The following is a 26,671-nucleotide window of genomic DNA, read 5'->3' as shown; positions in this document are numbered from 1 at the left end:
TGTACCCCATAGTTAGTTTAACACCTAGGAAGTCTCTTGCAGCCTTATCTAACACTATAAAGTGATGCAATGTGGATCTAGCCCTTAACCCCCTAGCAGGGACCTCTGAACCAGCCACAAATCTAGCTCACACATATCATTTAATGATCAAACAGCAGTCCCACTGCCTACAGAGGAGCTAATTTCATGCTTACAATTGCCGCTGGTAGTATGTGTTTGCAGGATCAGGCCCACTGAAGTGACTAGCTGTAAATGGGGACAGCAAGGCTTTCCACATCTATCAAGAACTTCCAGAGATGAAGGTAACAGCCAGGCTTGAGTTTCAGAGTGCACAGGGATAACACAAAGTAAAACTAAAAAAAGTAAAACTAAAAGTAAAAACTCTTGTCAAAGATCAGCTTTGACACCGAAGCCACAGTACTGAAGGCCTGGTGATTTCAATATACCAAACCTAGTACTGTCTCCCACTAGACTTCCCAGATTTTCTAAAGCTTTTCCCAGGATTTTCAGAAGAACGCAGGGATGTGGTAGGCTATGTAGACCCTCACAAGCAACTTGGTGCAACAGAAGCAGCCCAGTAGTTACAAGTGATAGTGCAACGCCCTTACATCAACATTATATACAGCTGGAGGGTTTTATTTTGATTTTGTTTGCTCCCTGGCCCAAACGTGCATGTAGTTAAAACTCATTCAGAGGACTGGTGAGTGGTTTGATCTGCCTTCATGTGTAAGCTCAACTGGTGCAGACCTAGAACAGAGCTTCCAGTTTCACTTCTTCAGAAACAATCTGGTCTGCACGCAAAAAGAAATGACTGGGGTACTCGCATCGAAACTGCATTTCCAATCTGAACTAAAACATGAATGCAGGCACAGGCACAACCTGCCTTCCAGTGAAACACCTCCATGGGAACCTGATGCCCGGAGAAAATTCCAGTGTTAAATTTTCTTAACTGCAAAAAATTAGACCCCAGCTCTGTTCTGAAGTGTTGAGCTCACCTGCCGTGGCTGGTTAACCTTTGCTCCTGAAGAAAGCAGCAATCGGATGACATCCAGATAGCCTCCTTGTGCTGCCAGGAAAATTGCAGAAGCTCCGTCCTAAGAACAGATACATCCAGCTTACGCTGTGTTGAAATGATGCCATTATTCCACACAAAACCAAACCAAACTGAATCAGGTTCTTATTTTTAAGCCATTATACCATGTAACAGCAGATATACAGTCACGTTCAAGAAATAATCACCAAAAGGCAAAGTCTGGTTCATAACAAACTATGGTAACATTTTCATTCAGATGCACAAGTGCTGTCTTCCATCATACATCAAAGCCAAGCATCAAGCCACCTGGGTCTGGAATACTAAGAGTCCAGTTCACTGAAGCACTGATCTACATAACTAGAAATTCATTCCTGTATAGCAATATAGGTTCAGTTAGCTTTTATATGTTCATGCAGAAGTGTTCTGCTACATACACACGGTGAAAACACATTCAAAGACTGAAGATTCCAGCACTGAAGTTTGCCCTTGAGGCTCAAGTAGTAAGTACTGTGCCATACTGCTGTGCCACCCCAGCAACTACCATGCCATTGCTCTGGCACATCTTGTAGAAAAGACTTTACCTGTAATACGATAATGTAAAAGTAGCACATGCTAGACAAAATATCTCATAGCCCTATCAGAAACCAGCATTTTCCTGCAAAAAGCTTGTTAAAGAACAAATTGTGAACAAACAAGGGATTTCGTTTTTCCTCAACATTTCTCGTGTAGACGGACTTCATAAAAACTTGTTCCTTTAAACAACAATATAAAAAAGCATTTTTTCTATGCTTTCATGAAGGTTTTTTGATGAAAAATTTTCAAACAGCATTATAATCCATCCAGCCAACTGGAAGTGGAAATCTGCATTGATGGTGGGACAGGTGTTTACCCATCCTATACCCACAACACTCAGCACAGAGCGTGCTAGGGCAAGTTTTCCCGGGAGGTGAGACTTTTCCAGTGTAAATAGAGACGTGAATGAACCCCTTCATTGCATCTCAGATGAGCAAGTATGCATCTCATACCATCTCATGGATATATTTATCACAAAATACAGGGCATTTTAGTGGAAGCCTGTTGTTGACCTTGTTGGCACATCGCTATGTTGGGACCAAATGCTGCTGTCTGCTGAGAGATACTGCTTACCTGCTCCTCTTCCTGCAAAACTCAGCACAGACTTAGTGAAGCATGAACTGAATATAGTGCCCCTGGGACTGAATTCAGAATGTTTGACCTTGATTTCAAGAAAAATGTCCTGGTAAACAAGAGAGGTGTCTGCTGGCACTACAAATGCACACCTCTGGGCCCTCTGAGGGGCTCTTTTCTCCAGTTGCTATGCAGGTATACAAAACAGGGTGATTGTATCACATCCTTTGCAGGCTTACTTCAGAGACAGGTATAGTGATAACACTTCCATTTAGAAAGTAGACAAGGTCGTGCAATATTAAAAGAGCTCTTTATTGTAGCATCAATCAAGATGGCAAACCTTGGGTTCCCAATCACCCACTTGATTTGAATTGATGCTGTAATGAGAAAGCTATTTTGAGGCTGTAACATATTTTCATAATATTTCACAATATGTAACATATTTCACAATAAATACCATTTAGTTAGGGTATTCTCTCGTCTTCCTTTCTACCCCTCATGTGACTCAATTTAACACATCTGTCTTGATGGTTTTGAGAGGACTACCCAAACACATGCTCAAAATCCCTCTCATTTAGCCACCTGCTAGTGAAACTGCCAGTCAGATACCACTTTGCAAATGCAGCTTGGCTATGTCCCACTAAAGGACCCACGCTAACACTCATTTTCAAGAGATTTTTTTTTTTGTTTTATTAAGCAGCTGTTTCTGACTGGTATTGCCCAGTCGCTGTGAGCAATAAAAATATGTCTCTAAATCCAATTGCAAATATTGCTCGTTTCCAGGAGTGAAAACAAGGAAGTTATTTTACTGCCTTCACTTCTAGGTAAATGTCTGTAGGTGTGGCAGGATGGCTATTTTTAAACCAAGTGGCAGGTAACCCCTGGGATTACGGTGCAGAGGTATGAATCACTGCCCTCAGATTAGAAAGGCAATTACTATTTGCAGAGCAGCAAGGGTGGAACACCCTGCTTCAGAAATACCGAGTGAGGGCAGCACAGAAGTGGGGATCCCCTGTGTGACCAGTGCACAGCCTCCAGTGCACTGGTGGCTTCTGCAGTCACCAGCCCTCAGCTGCCATGCACACTTGGAGGAGCTCTGAGTGCAACAGCATCCTGCAGATCCAAAGCCCATGGAAATGGCTGAAGAAGCTTGTCCCTGGGGAACAACTTTCCCTTTGTCAGTCTTGAGTGCCCTGGGGTAGGAAAGAGTGGTGGGAAGTGAAGGGAAAATCTGCCACTGGTTTCTGTTGAATGCTGAAAAGCTCAGCTTATTTGCGTCTCTGTTGGAGTAAATTAAACCCAGTGCTTCATTGGCTCAGTCCAGCTTTCTGAAAAGTCAACTAAACAACATCAGTTGAGCTATTTTAACCATTCCTTGCCCCAAACATTGGCAAGCTAGAGATACACAAATAACATAATTTTAACTGATTTTTTTTGTAAAAAAATAAATATATTTAAATATTTTAACTTTTACTACTCTTTCTGGCAGAAAACTGGTGAACTGATTCTCTAGTACCTCAGGGGCTTTATAGGTACGCACCCCTCTGTCCGCAATGCAAATCATGGTAGAACATGACATGGTCTTTTGTTCAAGGCTAATGGATAGCACTCACCTAACCCAGATTTGGTACATATTCTTCATACAGAAAACGAACCAAAAGGCAGAAAAAATTCTTTTCTGATTTTGTGCTGCTTCTCCCAGGATCACGAAAAACAGACAGTTAAAAAAATTCACATCTTAGGAGAGTAGAGTACTATAAAACCACAACGTTTGGCAAATGCTTCTTTGTGCTGGAGCCAGAGTATCTGCTGTTGTCCAAACAACAGCACATTTGTTCCACTACTAGTGTTGTCAATATTATCTGTGTCAAATAACTCACGTAAAGTTGATCGTGAATGTTGGCACCATGCTTCAACAGGGTTTCCACTACTTTTGCATGCCCATACTGACAAGCAGCTAGAAGAGCAGTACCTCCATCCTGTGAAAAAGCAAAGAATAGGTACACTCAGGCAAAAGGGCAGGTGCTGGACTGAGTATCACCATGAAAAAAATCAAATTTTAAGGCTTTTCAGAATTTGGCTCACAGCAGTTCTCTAGTGACCACCTACTGAATCTTTCATAATTTTAGTTCCAAGTCTTGCCACAGGAATCTTTAAACTTGGCTCTGTCACTATAAACATTTTTCTCCTGAGGTTTTTTTAGTGAGGGACAGGAATTAAGAAAATTCTGCCTTTTGTTTCTCGTCTTCTGCTTTCCCACTAGTAGCTTTGTCCCCTTCACAACTCCAAGCTTCTCCATGTTTCTTCCCTTTACAGCCAAATCCCCCACCCCTGCCAAGCTCTTCCTGCTGCTAAAGGACAGCACACCTTTCCCCTGCTCCAAAGCCTACTGATCATCTATTCTTCTTTGGTCAGAACCTCATGCCCTGTCATGTCCTGCCTCCCACCTGTTGACTGTTGGCCTGAAAAAGAGTAGGGAGGATGCATTTGAAAGCATGGTACCTAACTGTGGAAATGTGTATCAGACTAAACCCATGACCTTCAGTGAAAGCCCCATTACTTCTGCTGAAGAAGTGATCCCTGCAGGCAGGATCAACCCCAGGCAGTTATAGTTGCTGCACTCCACCACTAAAGGGAGACCTAGGCACATGCATCAAATCCTGCTTGTAGAGATGCTCCCTTCGGACACATCTGAGAAGAAAAATTGCTCAGTGTCACCGGCAATTGACTCCAAGCCAGCTGAAACCACTGAAATAGCAAATGTGGGTCTTGCCATCTTAAGTGCACTGTGCCCCACTTAAAAATTACCAGTATTTCTGACACTGACATGGAGAGGGAGTTCTTATCTATTCTCTGGGATGGCACCGTGCCATCATGCAAGGATGACAGAGACCCCAAGTCACCCACACCAGAGGTCTTCTTTCTCCTTCCCTGCCTTCTCCCAGTCTCAAGTCCTCCCACCACAAGATAAGGTACCTAAAGTATTTCAGATAAATGGTTTCTAGAGCTGTTATTAATGTGTGCAAAAGATTGTGTTTACCCTCACCTTTGTTCTCTGAAACAGCTCCAAAGTTTTGTCTGAAATTTTCCACACAGACAGATATCCATAAGAGAAGTTACAGCTTGAACGGTCAAATGGTTCTTTTATAATGGGAAGTGCCAATCAAATTTATTAATTCGTGGTGCTATTTCATGCCTATAACAACCTCATGAAAACTCAGGCTCTGACATGACTGAGCTAACCTGCAGGGACTGTCTATAGCTACTCTCAAAACATCATGTTCACCTTTCCTCCCCATGACATTGAAAAGCAAACAAGGCTTGAGTGCCAGCAAAGTCACAGATGTGAAGCTGTTATGTGACAGTCTAAGAATTGCATATTAATTCTGGATTGTTTGATTAAAAATAGTGTGTGAACAGGTCAGTGGAGTTGTTACTCTATAGCTACAATGAGTCATTAGAATTTCCTGTTAAATTAAACTACCCTAACTTAATAGGAACTGCCGGAACAAACCACAAAAGCAATCACAATGGTTCCTGGATTAAAAAACACCTTATACACACTTAAGACAATGGCAAAAGCTAATTGCTTGGTGAAACTTATTTCCTGTCTCCAACCAGCTGAAAGCCATTTTGCTCGAGTAGTGTAACCAGAGAGTACCAGACCAAAGGGCTACAAACAAAACCCAGATATTTTTAAAGACTCTTTCCCTGAAGGAAATGGAGAGAGAAAGGTTAATGAGGTAAAACCAGCAAGTGCGGTATCTGGATGGGAGGTCCTCTGTGGAGAGGCAGGGAAGAACAAGTTTTAGGAAGCTTAAAAATACTGAGATTCCCTGTATAGAGTGTAAATACACATGCTCAGTTAGCTGCATATGGGAATAGTTTGTTTAATGCTTTATGGCCTGGTTTTTGTTTTCTAAAATTCTTGTGTTCTCAACAAACTGCTGTTATTTTAAGAATATTGTTTGGTTATTAACATAATTTCTGGAGGGAACCAAATGACTCATCCCCATTAAAAGGCAGGCCTGCAAAGCTAACCACAGTTTGCACAGCAGAGCTGAAGCCCAATGCTTGGAGTCCAACCGTGTGATCCCACCTTGGGAGATGCCACAGCCTGAGGTTTAAGGAGGGAGACACTTTTCTCAGGATATGTCCAAGTGTCTCGAAATGGGGTTCCTGACCAAGTGTTTGGTTAATTCCAGTGAACAGTTTTAGACAGATACATTTCCAAAATATACCATTTAGATCTTTCAGACTAGAGTGACCAAGATTCCCAGACCACTCTGGTCAGAGTCCAGGGATCAGAAAAAAGCGTTGAGTCGTCCCCCATTCCAGCTGTCCATCCTGAATCAGGTATTTACTGGGTCAAAAAAAATTTGGGTAACAACTCCTTGTTGGACTCAAAGATCTGTCCCTGATCTGGAAGACAAATGGGCTCCAAGGCCTGCTCTACTGTGTGTCTCCAATGAAGCTGAATACATTTAACAGAAGAGTCTGGGATTCATTTGCACTCTCTGGGTAGGGGTACCACTGTGACAAACAGAGATAGGTCCTACTGCAAGAAAGGGAAGTTGGGGGCAGGAATCTTTTCCACTGACCATGTGGTAAGACAGCATTCAGTTAAATCAAGGAATTGTCAAACATTGTGAAAGTCCATGGTTTCTTGGGAGGAGAAAAACTCAGCACCCTCTCGCCCCTATTGAGCTTCCATCTTGCTTTTTCTTATACTTTGTTCCAGCAAGCTCTAGCTGGAGACCCTAATGTTTTACAGGCCGTAGGGAAGGCAGATGAATCATGGCAGGGGTGGGGGGAAATGTAGTAAATGGCAGAGTTTTAACATCCCTTTCAGCCATGTGATTCCCTCTTTCCTTTTTGGCTTCAGCTGAGATGAGTAAAAAGCTGAAGCAGCATCTTTGGTACTGGCAAGCCTCTTGGAAAGTCTGAGCAGGGCAGCAAGTGGGAGCAGGGACACATGAGCAACCACAGAGGCACTTCTGGGGCGATCGCCCTTCTGCAGTGGTCAGAGTGCTGGTGGTGCAGCTGAGAGGAGGCCACATCACCTTGGGTGTTTATTGCTCGGATGCTCTTTCCCTATCACAATGTAGCTTTGATTAACCCTTCACTGCAAACCCTTACAGCTCAGACAGGAGCCAGTTCTCTCAACTACCTCCACAAATCATCTCTGAAACCATTTTTCCCACCCCGCACAGCCTGCCCTCCCTACTGGCGGCACGCACAGCAGCTGCCAATCTCCCGTGTAAGCACTTGGAACAGCAGCACCCGGTAAGACCGCGCTGCCTGGCGCAGACTTCCCTGCTTCTTTGCCTACCTCCTCCTTCACCTCTGCCATCATCACCTGAAAGTAGTTTTGAATTATTTGGTGTTTTATCATCTCTGAAATATGCTACAAGGGAGGGGAACTGATCTTCTGCAATCACTGCCTGCTGAAAAATAGGCTCTGACATACTGTTCAGCCTGCAGTATTGCTCAGAAAGTGTGGCACCATGCAAACCCTTTTAAGAACCCACATGCTTGTAACATGTCTCATAGTAAGAAACAAGAACATGTTTCAACTTGTGATGCATACTTCTAGGACTGTCAGACTGGAACAATGGAGAAGAATATTATTGAATCCTATGCATTTTATAATAGATAGATAGATAGATAGATAAGATATAAAATAACCTTCAATGGTACTATTTATTCTCTTTACAATATCAGCTATTATTGCTAATTACTTTATTATGCTATGTCAGAACAGGTTTGCTTTGACTGCTATAGTGTATATCAACTCTAATAAGGGGTAACAACAATTGAGTGCCTATATTAAAATAGTTCTCCAGCATTTTCATATATAAGTAACAAATGTAGTAATTACAATTTACAGGAAAAAGAAGATGTTGTGCTTTTCATTTCCTTGTTTTAAAGTCTCTGTTTCCTAGGACACATTCTATTTGCCATGTCTTCATTTATAATAGAAAGTGTTTTGCCAATTGATTAATTTTGCAGTGCCCTTTAAAAACAGACAGGATCAGCCATATCTTTTCCAGCATTGCTCCCAGCTGAGTGCCTTAATTGGAAAGTGCCTTATTTCTGACCTGAAAATTGTGTCTGACCTGGCATATTGTGTCAACTATATTGTTTCTGGGGTTTGGGGGAGGTGGAGGAGCCTGCTATCTTAGTCCCCTGTTACCAGAATGGTGGTTTGATGGAATAATTCCGAGCTATGAAAGCCACATCATTAAATCAGAAAATTGAACTGATACAAAAACATACTAGAAGGCCAATGGAAGATGCATACTGTCAATGCAGTAAGTTCTCAGTGGTGCCTACTGCTCAGGCACACACTGCTGCACCAAGTACAAGTTAGTTTCCCACCTAGCCTGAGTCTAAGACTTCAGGAGGTTACCAAATCCCAGTCTGGAAGCTGTAAGCACTTGGACTCCTGTGTCTATATCCTTGTTTCAGAAGAAAAGCTGCAGTCCCCATGCAAGGAATGAAAGAATGAACGTGGCAAGTTCCAGGATAGGTCCCAACATTGATGATGAATCTAGAAAAGCCCTCATACTCCTGTTCGGAGAGAGCAGGCCTTTTCAGCAAAGAGGACATGGGCTTGAAAGCAAACTTCAACTTATTAAACCAGTGTCACTTGGATCTTGCACAGATTAATTTTAACGCAACAATCCTTCGTTCAGATTCCAGGAGCCTTTTCAGGCTCTATAGCTTGTGTCGTACTATGAGTGCTGAAGTGGCTGATGCACCTTCTGAAGATGTGATGAAAAGGAGGGAGTTCTTGGACAGGGATATTTGATGCTACTGGAAAATAGCCTCACATACACACTATGTATCAGTTTTTCATGCTATGTCCCTTGTGAGTTGGTGTTGTTGGATGGCCATCTCAACTGGAAGTGGCAGAAAACTGGCCTGGAGAGGAAGAGCAACCTGCAGCTTAAAATATACTTAGGACTAGCACATGGGCCAAGGCAGGTTTAAATTCAGAGGAAGAGGCAGACAGGAGCATGAGGACTGGGAGCAAAGTTTCAAGGTGAGCAATAGTAGTCCCCAAACCTCCATTTGTCCAAAGACGGGAGCCATCAGGAGTGGCTGAATAAAGAAGTATTTTCTTATCATTTAGATCTTTACGCCCTTTTATCTGCCCTAATGACTCACATCAAGATATTTTGCATGCTTGATAAAGGATCATATATTGTCATGAAGGATCAGACAATTTCAAGCCTTCTTGGATTGGTTCACCTTCTGGGCCAAGTCTTGGCCTCTTCACAAACTCCTAGTTCTCAGGCTGTGGAAAGGTTTGGTGAAAACATACTTGCTCCCCTAGACAGAATAAGGTACTCAGGCTCTGTCTTCCCTCCTCACCAAGTTTCCTCCCTTGACCGCTTTCCTTCCCTCTGCAAAAACACTTGCCCAATTGCCTGCTGAGCTGCAGTGAGTAGTCCGGGCTCTTCCTACGCCTGGGACACCTCTCCTCCTTCAGCATGGCTTTGGGGCCTTTTTATAGACCAGATGACTCAAAGGACAGTGTAAGTTCACTCGCTGAATGCAAGAGAAGATAATCCTTCTGAATCTTGCTCTCACCCATACCCTGAAACAAAAGGCTGAGAAGCAACCCTTATTTTAACGTGCAGCTTCTCCCAATAACTCTGTCCTACATGAGATTATTCAGCACTTTAAAATCCAGCTGTTGTATTTAACATTGCAACCTCCTGTGTTGCCAGGTTCCACGGCTGCACTTCATGTTGTGTTAAACAGCCACAATTTCATTCATATTTTTGAATTTACTGATTGCTGCTGTGGTCAGAATTGCTTACCACAAGCATAGCTCCGTGGGGTACCCGAATCCTACTGTATGGGCATGTGTTGACTCTGGCCACAAAACCTCAGGATTTTTAGTCCCAGGAGCATCATGAGTTGAGTCTCTGATGTTCTGTCAATTCTCTTAGTATTTAAAGCCTATATTTCCAGGAACTCTGGAAAGCAGGTAAGAGTTGAGGAAATCATTTGAATCACAGACTATATAACATCTTCAAAAACTGGTTACTGTGTGGTAAAGAACTATTCCTTCTTCTTCAAATACATCACTATCGCTCCCAGGGTAAGTGACTGGCAAGTGTCCTTCCCAGATTATGGGAATGCTCCAGAATATGGCCAGCACGTCAAGGACAAGAATATTTAATGGATATACACTGCTTTTGGTTCTGTTTGCTGAAGGTAGAGGTGCTAGTACTGCCTTGGGCAAAGAAATGGAGTCAATATACTGCTGTAAGTGATGCATTGCTGTTCTTGATGCTGTTTGCCCCATAAGGGGTGATGAACCAGACCAAGGCTCTGCTGTTTGTGCTTTTGGCTATTCTAAGAAGATTTTGAAAAAGGACCTGTCTGAACAAAGATACAGAAGCTCTGACATGCATTTCACCTTCTTGTCACAGATGGGTAAAGGGGAATTTGGGGAGGACTGAAGCCATTGTACTCTATGTATCTTATGGTGGTATGCAAAGACATCCTAATGTAGGCAAAAATTTCAGTCTATGCAAGTGAAGTACAAACACACCTAAAATGGGTTCCTACCTAACATATACAAAAAGACCCTTTGTTCTTATGTTGGAGGATGGTTTAAGAAGAAAGACTGGTATCACTGTCAAGGGAATGAACTTTGATCAAGTTATGCCATTAAGTTTAGTAGTAAAAGCTAGTCCCAAGTTAATATTTTTACAATATATAACATTACTGATATTACTCAGAAAACGTTCAAGTGAGGAAATTCTTTTATCATCTTCCTGCTGCCATGTCATGTTTCATGTGAATAGGAAGAGATAGCCTTGATTTTCAGAATGTATCAGCATGCAAAACCAGACCCATCATCTTACTTTATTCTTAAATTCAGTGGAGGCTCCAAATTCAAATAGAAACTTCACTACATCGTTGTGGCCTTGCTGTGCAGCAAAGAACAGAGAAGTTGCACCTGACTGTAATGAAAAAATGGATTAAAAAAAAACCCAAACACATAACACAGTTGACTGAAGTATACACATTTCAAATGAAAAAGTATTGAGCATAATCATTTGAATATCAGCTGAAAAGACATGACGGTTTTGAGGACCGCAGAGGACACCTGGTACCTCAGGTCAGTTTTCTTCCCATTATACCAAGAAATCTGTTCAGCATCATACATTTGAGTAAAATCCAAGTTTCACAAGGGGCTTCTGCACAGAGTTTCTAATACACATCTCTTAGGATTCACTCACTTCTAGCCAGTCACCAGATAGGGAAAGCAAGCCCAGAGCAAGAAAAGAACAGTCTTGCACAACAGAGGAACAGCCAATTTGAAACCAACCCCTACTCCATCTGCTACTACAACCTGAGAGAAATAGGAGCATGCGATCATTTTGGATCAAGGTGTGGAAAGACCAGGGAGGTGGTTATTTAGTACAGCAGAGTTCCAGCTGGCTTGGCTCTCCACTGACAAAATGTGACTGTTGTTGGTGTAGTCTCATCCTCATCTCTTGCAGCAGTATCTCCCCATCCAGCCAATCCCTGCAACCATGACCAGCCCTGCAACTCGGGCTTTTCTGTGACCTCACCGAAGAACTGAAATCTCACATTTTATACTAGTTGTATAAAATACTGTCATTAACATGTGAGTAAATCAGGACCCAAAAAATGAATGTCTAAGCTTCTAAAGGCTGGACAGAAGGAAAATGGGAAGGGAAGGGAAGGGAAGGGAAGGGAAGGGAAGGGAAGGGAAGGGAAGGGAAGGGAAGGGAAGGGAAGGGAAGGGAAGGGAAGGGAAGGGAAGGGAAGGGAAGGGAAGGGAAGGGAAGGGAAGGGAAGGGAAGGGAAGGGAAGGGAAGGGAAGGGAAGGGAAGGGAAGGGAAGGGAAGGGAAGGGAAGGGAAGGGAAGGGAAGGGAAGGGAAGGGAAGGGGAAAAAGACAACAAGCAGGCTTTCTTGATCTCTCATCCCATATAAAAAGTGTAGGAAAGGGGGGCTACACATTAAATTCACTCCAGTGCCAAAAGCCTTTACAATATCATGCAGCACCATGAGGCCATTTCAAAACCCCCTCTCCCAGAAACATTTATGGGGCTCTCACTTCCCCAACCTTCACAACAACTTCAAAGAATGAAAGCAATGGTTTGAGTATGTGGATTTAGTTTCAGAACAATGCCATTGGTCTTTAGGGCTTAAACTTCATCTGCTTTGCTTCCCGTCTGCAACAGAGTGATTTTGGATGATTTCAGTCTTTCTTTTTTTGTTGGCTTGCTGAATCAGTATGTCCTGAGTGATACTCAAGAGCAGCTCCATAAAACTGTTCTCAACATTTCCTTTTGTTGCTGCTTTTCAAGCAATATTTACCTAAGGGAAGGGACATGTTTAAATGCATGTTTTGTTGGAACAGGACCCCATTGAAAGACACTGACAATCATGGTTAGAGCAAGTTTAGACCAGTAAGTGCAAAGACACTTATATCATCGAACATGGCATTCACTGACTCAGTAACTTGCAGATGTCAGCATGAGATTAATGCCTGAGTTCCAGGTAACCAAGGATGAGAAACATTGGCTTGTATTGTTAAAGCAACAAGCATACAGCTGTCCTGTACTGCCTGCTGCCATCCTGTGTTACTGCATAGCCTCCTTAAACTGCTCTGCTCTGAAGACCAGTACAACTGTCACTGTCCTGAAGCAATTCTGCCCTCTGTGTAGCCAGCGCACAGACCAGAGTGGCTGCAGGTACTCCTTACAACCATTTGGGTGGAGTATGAGGGGAAGGAACTTTCCCAAAACCTGCTGCTGATACTCCTTCCACAAGCAAGCATGTCATGGTGTGAGAGATGCCCTGAATGCAAAGCAGAGATGCAGGGAAGGGTACAGGTGGTTAAGGTGTGTGATTGTTGAGATGAACTGGCTCACACTAGGAGGCAGAAACTCCACGGCATAATAATCCCTGGTCTAGCAATGGCATCCACTCCATTTTAATGACCAGACCTTGCAAATCAAAAGGCAAAGGACTTCTCCTTATCATTTATCCCATCCAGAGAGCTGTAAATTACTGTGCTAATAAGTAAACTGCAGCTGCATAAATGGTGTAACCCTGGAGGGTTAAACCTTAGATATGACTGCCCCTCACCAACCAGGTGTACTGGAAATATTTGATGAATTACTTATAAGCATACCTCCGGCATCTCCTTTTCTATTATAATCTCCAGACATCCGGTTCCTTGATGTCCTCAGAACAGACCCTGTTTACACAAGTACTGCACAGCAAATGACAAAGAAGCAACTGGCAAAAAACAGCACACTCTTTTATTATTTGTAATAAACCACTTAATCCATCCCTGTTTGAATGCAGAACTTCTCCTACCTCTCTCTGCAGATTGATATCTGCTCCTTGCAACACCAGTTCCCGTACACAATCTATGTGGCCATAGTAAGATGCCACCATCAGAGCTGTTGTGCCAAGCTGGGAGTAAGGAAAAACAAGTCAGTACCTTCAACAGACACCTCTAGCAACAAATCAGGCTGTCTGGAAGAGAGCACCTATTTTGAAAAGCTGAAGGAAGCTTGTAATCACTGAAAAACTTGCTATAATTTAAAACTTACTATCAAGAATACTTTGAAAATGAGCAGTCATAAAGTAAAAAGTTACAGACTTGCCTGCATTGCTAAGGCCTGACCATTCAATAAATGGGTATGCAATGACTTCACCTTATTGTCCCAAAATAAGTACCGCAAGAATAACAAGATTAGTTTGCATTTATACACAGCATTTTTATCACAGAATCCCAAGGATCTTTGCATCATTTTCAGAAGAATAACTTTAAACACAGGAGCTGAGTGACTCAGCTGAGTCATTTAATTCTGAGTCATAGTCAGGAGTAAGGTCTGGGTGATTTGAATACTAATTCCCTATCCAAATAACAAGAGTAAACTCACTCTGTGACTCTTCACATTATATGAAAGAACTTTCCATACTAGAACCATGCATTCAAGTTTCCTCAGTACACCATAAGGTCACTGCTCCAGCAAACCAAGTAAGACAGGTGTACGGACAATACATGGAAACCACATGCATAAAGATGAAACCCATCCTTCTAAAACATTCACACACACACCAGTTCAAATTAAAGAAGGAATGTGTGACATTGCAAAAAAGAAGCATGCAGCCTTAATCGTATGAAAATATTGTAGTCTAGAAAATCTGTATGCTTGATATAATTAATAAGTCAGGATATTTTACAGTGCATTGCAGAAATTCTTGACCACAGTTAGCCTTCTTTTGAGAAAAAACAAGCAATAGTGGACCGTATTTCTTTACTCTGATCTCTGTCCTTCATGCCCCCACCTGAACATCCCTCCCTCCCTGTCAGAATGACAGTCATAGCAGCAGCTCCAGAAGTACTGCAGGACACATACTTGCCTACAGGGCAAAAATGAAATGAAAATTAAAAGATAGGTTAAAGTCAATGGGCTCTTGCACTTTGAAGGTATTCAAACTGAGAGAAACTGTGGCTGGTCCATGTTTCAGGCTGGCCTGTACAACTCCTAGTAAGTCAGTTCCAATGCCAAACAAAAACCTGGGAACTTCTTGACCTCAGTTTTCCCCTCCTATTTGCCACAGCTTAGTACTATCAAGTATCTCTCCATATGCTGTAGCAGAATAGGAAAACATCCCCATTATCTGTGTTTTCAACCCTTTTCTAATCTCAAAACTAATTTCAACCCGTGCCAATTACAGTAAGGAATCCCCATGGAATCTAACTGTCATGTGTCTGGGCTCCTCTTTGCTTGGCAAGCTTACTGTGCCTTCATGTTAGTGCCAAGTCCAGGAGACACTGGGGTGGGGGAAGAAGAAGTTAGGAGGCCAGCAGTTCTTGTAATTATGAGGAGCTCTGCTAGCTGACAGAATCATTGCTACCTGGGCTTGGTTGAGTCGACTCTTCACCGTGATCTATTACTACAATGACATTTCCTTGCAAAGAGAAGCCCGAGGTGCTAGGATCAGTGTTTTAAATGTCAGCACCACAACTAACTAGTACACATTTTTGAGTGCTGGCAAATTCCTAACCCCTTGCCACTGATGTAAATCATCACTCTATTTTACCTTGAGTTTCAAACTTGCTTTCTGACAAGAGAAAGTTTTAAATCATCCCTAAGTGCCATAAGACCCTCAAATGTCTCATGTTAGATCCCTGCCGCACCCTGTGCACAGTGGTCTATGGAAAGTGATGTAAAATCAGTGCCGTGGGTGTAGGTGCATTGTGTGCATACGCTGTCTTTGCAGTCCACATCTACTCGCCCACTGTTCAGCAGCAGCTGGAGGAGAGCCAGGTTTCCTTTTCTCGCAGCCCAGAATGCAGCATTGGCAAGTGGTGTTTCCTTCTGGTGGGGGGGAAAAAAAAAAAAAAAAAAAAAAAAAAAAAGCAGAATTAAAATACTTTGGAAGATATCTTGCACAAACACATACATGCAAATTCTGCATTCAAGCCAGGCAAGTTTCAGCTTAGAGTGCTGTTCTTTCAAAACCAGAGCATGGAAGGGAAGCTAATTTAATTTCTTTGTGCAATTAAAGAGACCAGTCTTCCTGTGCCACCTCTTGTTGTTTCAGGTCTTGCCTGTGTCCATGGCAGCCTATGTCTCTTAGCTTGCTCTGCAACAAGAGACGACGATGCCAGTCCGGATCCACAGGGAAACATCACAAAAAACAACGTGCTGACTGGTACCTCTAACGTCTGATTCTGTAGTGGGGCTGGGCACAGTTAGAGAGGCTGAATCATCCTGCTGACATATCCTGCTGCAGGACATCCTCCTGGGTTTCAGGTTAGCTCTCTGCCATCTCCTTCTTTTCTGCATATGAAGTCCCAATACAGGAAAAGTATTCCTCACGCATCTCCCATACTGTTTGGTCTGCCTCCTCCATGAAATTAACACCCTGTAACTGTGGGCATATAAGATATCTCCTGGGTGATGCTAGGAAAAAAAGGTTAAAATCTTGCTGTCTATAGACTTACAGATTCATTTACTAGGTATGCAAGGCAATATGTAAGGCAAAATTAGGAAACTCTGAAATCTAGATAACACAGGCCACTGTTAAACAAATTGGTAGTAATATAATACTCTCTTGAGGCTTTCTTAGTCCTAGAAACAATGCCACCGTGTGACTTCTCCTAGGTAGGAGCAAATTATCCCTGCCCCAGCATAGGAGGAGGGCAGCAGAAAAAGATGCGGACTTTGCTACTGACTCCTTACGCAGTCCATGCAGGCAGCTGCCAGAATGCTGCCTTGCCAGGTAAGCACCGTGATGGGTAAGTGCAGAGGGGAAACAACACTGTGATGGCAACGGTACGTATCCTAGAGCAGGCTCATGCCACTGATTTTTTAATAAGGTCCAAACCCACCAACAGTTCAGCAAAGCCTTGTTTCACTTATAGTCATCTTGGACCAAAACAGTGTCAAAAACACCCGGGGGCCTTGCTCTCTGGTGAATCCTGCCTTCAGGATAACCCAAAGACTGCAGAGTGGACGAAAAAGTCAATCATTCCGCTTCAGAAAATGTAGTATACACTTCTCTGTCTTTAAATGTCAATGCACACTTGTGATAGAAAACCAGGACTGAATGTTTTTATGGTTGATACTTAAAATGCACACATAGAGCAGAATCTAAATTATTTCCTTGACAGACATGCAGGTAATAAACTTCGCAGAAACCAGCAGACACAAGATCAATCCTGTACGAATCTCTCGCAGATCTGTTGCACTGAGCACTTTCCATGGGTTGCATTTTTAGTATTCTTAGGTTGGAAAACTGGCAGCTGTTAGAGACGAGAGAAGTTTCAACCAGTCAATAAATTATAAGGCACCTCCTTATAATTATAATAAACTGGTAGTGGTATTTCTCGTACCAGCACACACAGGGGCAGGAGTCTGAAAATTTTAGCAAGCACAATAAGCTAAAATTTTGATCTTCCTTTTACAGCTAATACATTTCACCTGATGAATCTGCAGATAATGTTGATCAAAGTCAAGCTAGCAGTTTATACCCTTCTTGCTGGCAATGCAGTAGAGTTTTCCTATCTTTACCCTTACAACCACTAAAATTTTATGTAAAAGCAAACAATTGACCAAAACACACAGTGGCCCACGTTGCCCTTTTTGCTCTGATTTATTAGGCAGATATTTATTTTTAGAGCTGGTAGTTAGGAACATTGTCTTATTGTCTTTATTATTATGATATTCTGTGGCAAGCTATTGCCAAAGAATTATATTTAGATGTTACAGAATGGGAAATCAAATTCCTTACCTTTATTGTCTCACTCTCTGCCTTAAAGTTTTAGAAAGCTTTGGGGTATGGCAATATATTCATACAGGGAAAGATTTATTTCATTTAGCCCAGTTTTCACTACAAGGGTACAGTAGCAATGTGACTGCATTTTATTATGTCTATCAGGCAACAGCTTTATTGATCAGGTAGGCAGGAAGTAGAATCAATGTTCAGGAACTCTTTACAGGCTTTCATCAATTTACACGAGGAGAGAACTAAGTTGCTGGTGTTACTCTAGTCTGGAAGTAGAAGTCCAAAGTCTTTAGCTTTACCAGTCATAAATTCCTATCTCTTCCCTCCCCCGCACCCCCCCCCCCCCCCCCCCCCCCGTTAATTCCTACAGTAACCCTCCAGCAAATTTGTCCTCATACCTTGGATCAGACCCAAGGAATAGCAGAATGCTCCATTGCATCAAAGCCATGAAATCAGATTTTTCCCAGTGGTGCTTTTTACCCAATCTGGAATGACTACTGTCAGTGCTGGCACTTTCCCCTTGTGCCCCTGCATCGCTGGGCATTCCTTGTATGAAAGTACAGTATACAGCACACTCAGACCACCAACCACGTAGTGATTAGATTAAAAAAGCAAACACAGATCTGAGCTATTTTACTTGCTAAGATGAATGGAATGGGCAAAATCATTCAAATGACCTGGGCACCCTACAAGGACAGCCTCAAGGAGTACCACGTGGCAATTTCTCTTCTGCTTTCAAACCTAGAATTTACACATCTGTGCTCTTCATTTTCAGGTGATATCAGCAATGCTGACATCACTGGTAGGCAAAATGTAAGATGCTATTTTAGGAGTAATAATATGATTAACTGAACAATTTTTGAGCGATAAGTGAGTTTTAAACCACAGGATGTGACATAAGCCTTGACTGCTGTTGTTCAGTTATGAACTCAAACCTCTCTCATCAGATACTTCTTAGGGAGAGGTAACGTGCAATTTCAAGAGATTAACTGCATATAATTTTAATGTAATTCTTATTATAAAGCTAGCCTGCTCCTAAAGCCTCCTTAAAGTAAACAATTGATCCTCAGCATTGATAGTCTGGGAACACAACGTAATAAATGTTTGAAAAAGTGATTAGCTAATAGCTGTGGTGAAAATTACATGTTTCATTATGTCATTTGCTCCAGCATCAGTAGCTTTCAGGATACAATTTCCTCTACTTCATCAAGATCTCTAAAGCATTATTTCAAACTCTGGCTGTGCTATTAATTTCATTTGTTTATATACTTTTACAAGTGCCCAAAGATGGAAAGCTGGCATTATATTCATGCTATATTCACACCAAGCAAAAATACTTACTTAAAAAATGGCCTAAAGGAAAATCTATGTTACAAATCTGGCAAGACCATTTCTATGCAGGAATGCAGAAAAAATAAAATGTGATAACATATTTATGAGTGTCATCTTAGGAATATTGAGGGGGAAAGTATCAGTTAAATGCTGTGGTCAGTAGCTCCTGCTCCCTGCTTTACCTGTGACGAGCTGTTTGCAGAGAAGTGGGTCACTGGGGTAAAAGCTGAGGTGCAAGAGTGCAGTTCTTAAACAGCGATCTTGAAGATGAAAGGAAAGAGGCAATAGGCAAAGAGAAAGAGAGGAGAAAGGGAACACTACCCTAACAGCTTGTTCCTTTCACTGTCAAAATGCAAGAAAATTCCCTTTACTTTCTGTTTCTAAGTAAGTCTTAATGGAAAGGAGGAATTGGGTAAAAAGTTTAAGAAAAAGAACTGGAAATCAGGATCAAGCATGATATGATGGAAAATGTTAGTGGGACTTAGAAGGAAAGAGAGAGGACTTTATTAGATAGCAATATATCTCATATATAGGATCCTGGTAAAATAGAAAGGCTGTTCAAGATATAAATGTAAGTTGGACAGGCAAAAGCTGGTAGAATAAGAGAGGATATTTGTGTGTATAGACAGTGAGAAAGAAAGATAAATGCTACCTCATGGGTAAGTAGGATAATAAGATGGAAAACATGAATAGACAGTGGCAAACAGAGACTGTAGGAATCCAAGGTAAGTACACAGTCTTCTGAGTGAAAGAGAAAACGCCAAGCAAAAAGACACGGAAAAGAGAGAGAAAGCAGAGGGAGGTGGGGGCTGCAGTTCTCCAGAGCGAGCTGCCTTGAAGGGGGAGTACTTGAGGGAACAGAAAGTAAGAAATAGGGCACAAAAAAGGAGCTGAAAGTAATAGAACAGAAAAGAAGACCTGAAGGACAAGGTAAAAAATCAAGGAGGCCAAAAAAGGAGAAGGGGGCAAGAAGAAGGGGCTGGCATCACCAGGAACATGGGGTTAGCATCCATTAGGGTGGATCCTTGTAAGGGATGAAGGGGGGAAAAAACTCACTGAGGCAGAATGGAGGGACAGAAGACACTAAGAATGGGGGCGGGGATGGGTGAGTGGAAAAGAAAAAAAAAAAAAAAAAAGCAGGTATGAGACCAATGCAGGACCAAAAAGGGGATGTCCACAGAGATTTCACCACCCATTGTAAGGCTGAGCTGCACTGTGAGCAAAGGTACCCTGCTTCGGTGAAAATTACATGCTTCATTATGCCATTTGCTCCAGCAATGGCAACTTTCAAGATACAATTTCTTCTACTTCATCATGATCTCTAAAGCATCATTTCAAACTCTGGCTGTGCTATTTATTTCGATTGTTTATATACTTCTACAAGAGCCCAGAGATGAAAAGCTGGCATTAGGTACATCGGGGCTTTAAGTGCAGGTGGAAACCACCTGCTGTACCACCATTGAACTAACATGGTGCCACCCCAGCACCAGTACTCCTGGAGGGGAAGTTCCTTGACAGGATTGAGAGGCAAGTAAATGAAATAATCCATCAGAGAAAGCAATGCAATGCAAGCAACACAGCAAAGGGCTGGCACAGAGCTGGTGATCAATAAGAGAAGGGCAAGCACAGCATCCAGAAAGCGCATAACTGGGAAGATGTACATCTAGCATAAATATTAGCATCAGCAAATTGCTCACTGCTCTCCTTGCCAATTCATTTTACTAATCCTGTCCTTAGATCAAAAAAAAAAAAAAAATTCAGGCGATCTTTTAAAAATGACTGCTCTTGCATGGGTTTGGACGAAAAAAGTACAAAAAGTGACAGGAAGTGCAGGGAGAGAAGGGAACGAACCAGGCTGACTTCAGTTGCCACCACAGCCTGAAACGGAGAGCACGGACAAACGATACCTCCTAACTATTACACAACCAGCACCAGCAGAGATGATCAGAAAAGTGGAGAGAGGAGGCTCCCGACTGCACCAAAACCCACAGCACTGAGCCTGGCCACCCTAAAGCCGGCGTAAAGCTTCATGGAGGCTCCCGGTTTATGTAACACTATCCATCCATCCATCCATCCATCCATCCTTTGGGGGATGCCAGCTGGGGAAAGCACCCGCTCCATCAGCTGCCACCGCAGCGCACCCGGGGCACCCCACAGCCCGAGAGGGAGGCATGCTTCTCTTTGCTTTCCTCCTGCCCTAAACCGCCCTCGTTTTTCCTACAAAAAATAATACATCGATCCCCAACTCCAAGAACACGACGGAGCATTTCGCGGGCTGCCGGCACAGCGAGCACAAAGCGGGAGGCCAAACGCGCGTCCCCCCGCCCCTCTCCCCACGCCCGGCTCACCTTGAACGACATCCTGCACATCGCAGCGCCCCGCCCCGCCCCGCGCAGCCCCCGCCCCGCGCAGCCCCGCCCCGCGCAGCCCCGCCCCGCGCAGCCCCGCCCCGCGCAGCCCCGCCCCGCGCAGCCCCGCCCCGCGCAGCCCCGCGCCGGTCCCACCCGCGCCCACCGGCGCCCCGTGCAGCGCGGGGCCGGGGCGGGGCCGGCGCCTCCCACCCGCATGACTTTATGCTCATGGGTTTCTGGCTGCTATTCCCCTTAAAAGTTTTTTTGGAGGAGGGGAGTGTTCTTGTTGTTCTTGTTGTTCTTGTTGTTCTTGTTATTATTTTCACTATTATATTAATTATTATTATTAATTATTATTTATTATGTATTATTATTATTATTATTGTTGTTATTACTATTAATTATCAGTACTATTATTATTACAATTACTATTACCATTCCTATTACTATTATTAATGACATATAATATCTGTTATTATAATCATCATTGCTATTATTGTTATTAATGTTATTATCATTATTAAACATTGGCAGCCACGACTCCCCCGCAGCCACCCGTACCCCCTGCTCCAGCAGCAGCATCCCGAGAAGCAAAGACTCCCAGCAGGGACTCGCACCGCTCAGCCACTGGTTCAGACCTGTAGGTCAGGCCTCCGCCGCTCAGGAATAGCACCCAAATGGTCCAAACCCCAGGCACACCCACCGCAGCCCGAGCTAAGGCCACCTCCATGGCACCTCTTTTGTGTTTCACAGCCTTTGCCCTTCATATCTAGGAAAAAACTGCTAAAAGGCATCGCTGGGAGGATACCCAGGCTGTAGCTGCACAGGCACGTGGGGGCAAGTGTTCCTTTACCTCAGGTGTATCTAGCTATCACCAATGCTATCTCCCATGGGTGATGTGCTCTGATTAGGAAGACAGTAAAAGTTCTTAAGGGATTAATTTTGATCCTTTAGAAACGAACGACCATAAAGCTAATAATGCATGTCCTGTTTTGCCTGGCTGCCGCAGGTTTCATTCGAAGTCTGCGTGATTATCAAGCAGGCGAAACAGGGCATGCTCTGGTGGGAGATTCCTGAGTTTCTTTGCTCTTGTTGGTTTAGACTGAGCCCTTAGGGATTTTCTTCTTTTGATGTGCACGCATAAATCCTATTCACGAGAAAATTATGTGTGTGCATTGAAAGTACTTGCACTAAGATCCAAATAGTTTATTCTACAAATCTGTGAGTGGAGGATTTTCTGCAGATTTTTCCCCTGAGGCAATATTCATCTGTGCATGCAGTAAAACAAACTGTAGGCAAGCAGATGAAAGCTGCTAATGGCGTAAACTAATCTCAATATATGGCCTAGTGTGAACTTCATCTTAATTACTGAGAAGATCAAACAAATGTGGATGATCACTCTGATTTTTTCCTTAAATTTAAAAATACTGAATAAACTCAGTAGATTGCATAGTTACAAGTGATCCTTGCTCTGATCCAGTTGCACAGTGATGTTTGCTCACTGACAGGAAAATATTACTAATCTGCACACACTCCCTGCCTCACCCCTGGAAAATCCCTGTATTTATTCAATCTATTGGTAATAACATGCCAAACATTTCACATTCATCAGCCAAAACATTAAATTTTCTGACAAAGAGAAAACAAAGAATTCTCTGGATGAACAACAAAAAAGGAGACTAGCGCAGTACAGGTTTTTTTGGGTCTGTTTGTATTTTAGATTTCAAGGGACAAATTTGAAGTGCCTTTCTCAATTTGCCCACAAAATCTGAAAACCTATGTTCAACTGCACATAGTCTCCTGTGATTTTGCTGTTTTCATATTCAGGTCCAATAATCTGTCAGAACTGTTGAATACAGAAATACGTATATAAGGTATATTCTTTTTTGGTGACCATTTGGAAGTTCATGCCAAATGTTTTCATTTAGAAAGTATCTTTTTTGGTGTATATCTGTATCTATTGTCACACTCAAAATCTTGTTTAAATGCAAAGGGGAAACACACCTCATATATATATATATATATAAACAGAAGAATTTATAATTAGTATAACTGAACCTTAGCAGTCTATTATAATCACTATAATTATTACTAGAGCAGATACGCAGCAGAAAAAAAGTATGCAGAAAAAAATGCAGAATTAGTAATACTAGAGGTAAAACTTATACACACTTCCTAGTTTTTACTCCTTTTCCTGATGCTGTCCTCACCTTTCCCCTCCTCTGCCTGGTCCTAAAGTCGGTGGTTTCATTCTGGTGGTGGTGGTTTGGGATGTTATGGTGAGCTGTCAGCAGCTGGAGCTGGCTGCTGCAGGGAATACGACGTTCACGTTGAGAGCTTGTTCTTCCCCCCTCTAGGATCTGCATAGGGTCGTTTTATACATTTGCTAACATGTTTTTACCTCTTGCTCTTTCTTCACTGGTCTGCAGCTCCCCATTACAACCAAACTGACTACACATGGTGGCTTTTATGTTTGTTAGATACTATTTATTAGTTCATTTTGGTACCCCTAAATCCAGTTTTGTCCAGCTCTAGGTCTGCATTTGTGTACCTGACTATCGGTGAGTTGTTTATAGCTGTAGGGTCACCAGTGCCAAGCTCGTGTTCCGCCTCTTATCATCCCAGGCCACACTCAGGTTCCCTGCATCCTGCACCACCACTTCTCAGTCACACCAGGTCTGCATTTGTCTGCACTGAGGCAAACAGAAGTAAACCAAATTACTCATAGACAGAAGGGCAATTAGAAAAACTGCTCTTAGGGCTAAACCATGTAAAACAAAGTTGTGGGGAGGTCAAGAAAAGTTTGGAGAGAGCAAGCCTGACAAGCCTCACTCCTGAGGCCTTGCAAACTCAGTGCCTGTTACTGGAAGTGGTAATACTGTATTTCAGGGCCACACGGTTACGCTGCCCACATCTTCCCTATTCTTGATCCTTGGCAGGATATTTAAGATTGTGAGATATTTAAACTGGTTGGGATTTGTTACCTGTTTGACAGAACTCATCTGCAGGGCAGAAGGCTGTGTTCCTATCGCCTAGTATTTCATCACAGTGATTATTTCAAATACCCTGAGTCATGGTGTTTTGTACAAATCTGAAGGCTACCTAAAATAAATTGCTTTTAAAAGCTAATATGGCCATTCTGTGTAAGTCACAGAGAAATCTCATCTAAGCCAGAACATTTCAGGCACAGCTATATAGAGAGAATTAAAAGAAGTGGCACAAATTTTGTGTTAGTCAAAACGTTCATTTGGAGATCTCCATGCAAACATCTACAAGTTTTTATGCAAACACTACATTCATTTACATTTGCTTTAAAAAGTAGCAATCAACAAGCAAATACATGTTTAGAAATGTCAACGAAGAGCAATAGAAGTTTGCTTGCTGTGTATGTAAATAACATACACTGTAACTATATTTTAGCCAATTATGGTGGTCAGCATATGGTTGTAACTTCAGTGAGCTCTTCTGCCCCCATCTCAAGAACCTATTGCTAAATTTGACCCATCTTCTAGACTCCAGAGCTCTTTACTGCAGGGTGTATCACACACTGCATCAGCGTAACTGAGGAGATACTGCACTGACAAATATTTCTGCACTAACTTCTCATTCCCTGTATGGCTGCATGTCCGTAGTGTTGATGCATTTGCTTCTAGTATCACCTGTATAAAGACTACTGATGGGAGCCTGTGACATTTATTGTCTGATTATAACTTATTATTTACTAGTGTCTTACAGAAGGTGGAGATCTTACTATAATGTTATTGATTTCAGCTGTATCTGCATTGTTTTCTTTCCTGGGACATTTGCTTCCATCAATATTTAGTTCTTCAAATATTCAAAAAATGTAAATAGGTTTGTATGCTTTCCCAGAAATAAACTGTTTTATACAATGATTAAAAAGAAAACATAATTTAAAATGTAAATTGGAGCAATCTTCAGCAGTTTCAGTTACAAATTTTGAAGCCTGGTTTTCCCCAGACAACAACAGGAATATATGCCTGGCTACTGTGAAGAGCAAATTCTATTCCTATTTTACTAAAGGTATAAATCCTTTTTGCTTCTCCAGTTCCCTCTGCATAATTTAAAAATCCTGAATCACTGCCTCTTAGAGGACTGTTGTGTGTTTCTGCCTATGACCTCCTGTGCAGGGTTGGGCAAGACTTTGTGCCAAAATCTTAAAAAAAGGTTTCTCACTTTGCCTTCCTTACATTCTCTTGCCTTATAACTCAAAATGCAGACACCCAGGACAAAGGTTATTTTTGAAAGTATCAGCAAAGGCTTTTGCACATCAGTTTTTGTCAGCAAGATTCAGTATCAGCATGCAGTAAGAGAGGAGCTCTAAAACTTCTTTGTCTTTCCTTGTTCTCCAGACCCTTTACGTTGCTAAAATCACTCTTGATCTTGGCTGCACTGCACCGTGGCATCAACCAAGTTGGCCAGCTTGGACACCACCAGCAGTTCAGCTGTGCCAGCACGGACATCCGAGTAGACCAACAAATCCATCCACTTGGCTAGCTAAATCAGTTCATGCTGATCTCTCTGGAGATGTCTACATTAATGTTTTAGCCTGGATGAGGAGTACACTTCTGAACTGAATCTCCTGATTGTCTCCCCCTTACTGTGCTGTTGTTCTTATTGTGGAGGGATCTTGTACTATGCAAACTGGATCCATTTTGAACAGAACTCGAAGAATTTCTCCAGGAGCAGACTTGGTGGACTGCAGCTGCAAATGGGTATTCATGTCCTGGGATTGAATAACTGCTAATCTGAATTAAAGCAGACACACAAATCCAACCTGAAATGGGAACAATGTAGATTTCAGGTCCTCAGCACCAACTATTTGCTCTACAGATCCACTCCTGTTAGTCTGCACTACTTGCAAATGCAGACAGCCTGTGTTGTCCAAAGTAGATTGCTACTACTGCCATAGCTAGTTTAAATACCTCTACATTGCAATGCAGTCTTCGGTGTAGAAAAAAATGCCTTATAAACTGTCTGGTACAGCCATTTTGGCCCCCTCTCCTGCCTGAAAAGTAGCCAAAGTCTTGTGCCACTGCTCCTTCCCCTTCCCCTGTGTGTGTTCTCTCATCCAGTAAGAATCTGGGAACTTTCAATATTTGCCCAGTACTTATAGATGTCCTGCAGTACCTACAAATGAGCCACAAAACACCTGGAAATCCTAAGCCTGCCCACTGTGATTTACTGTAGACTTCATGTACGTGTGCTCTATCAACCCTCTATCAGGACACAATGAAACCAGCCTTTTCAGGGTGCATTATGCATAGGCAAATGCATGGTACAGAGCATGCACAATAAATGTGATACTTTCCAAGCATGCTGTATTTGCTGAGCACAGCTTGTGTCATCAGCTTGTACCTGTGCAACAAGAGCGATACACCCTGGAGTGCCTGGGCATGCCCATGCCCTGTATTAACCATTCCTAATCCAGCATGCTATACCACCTGGGAGTATTCCTATGCCCAAAGGGAATCCTC

At 42.5% G+C, this 26,671-nt stretch overlaps 1 protein-coding gene across 2 annotated transcripts in view; it reads right to left on the bottom strand.

Annotated features, from left to right (window-relative positions):
* The window catches only part of ANKRD29 (ankyrin repeat domain 29), a 51,246-nt gene that overhangs the window by 12,967 nt on the left and 11,608 nt on the right, over positions 1-26,671 (bottom strand). The window contains exons 4-9 of one of the 2 annotated variants that reach the window (XM_027797725.2): positions 23,728-23,869; positions 15,471-15,581; positions 13,564-13,662; positions 11,068-11,166; positions 4,060-4,158; positions 996-1,094 (exon numbers count right to left, since the gene is read on the bottom strand). In XM_027797725.2, coding sequence (XP_027653526.1) covers positions 996-1,094; positions 4,060-4,158; positions 11,068-11,166; positions 13,564-13,644 — 378 coding nt within the window. In that variant the 5' untranslated portion in view covers positions 13,645-13,662; positions 15,471-15,581; positions 23,728-23,869. Of the gene's footprint in view, positions 1-995; positions 1,095-4,059; positions 4,159-11,067; positions 11,167-13,563; positions 13,663-15,470; positions 15,582-21,173; positions 21,212-23,727; positions 23,870-26,671 lie in introns of those variants that run through there. The other variant, XM_055706348.1, reaches the window with a different exon arrangement.

Source organism: Falco cherrug, chromosome 3, assembly GCF_023634085.1.
Source record: "Falco cherrug isolate bFalChe1 chromosome 3, bFalChe1.pri, whole genome shotgun sequence".
Classification (NCBI taxonomy): Eukaryota; Metazoa; Chordata; class Aves; order Falconiformes; family Falconidae; genus Falco; species Falco cherrug.
Note: the sequence above shows the minus strand (reverse complement) of the source record. Positions and strands in the feature narration are given on the sequence as shown.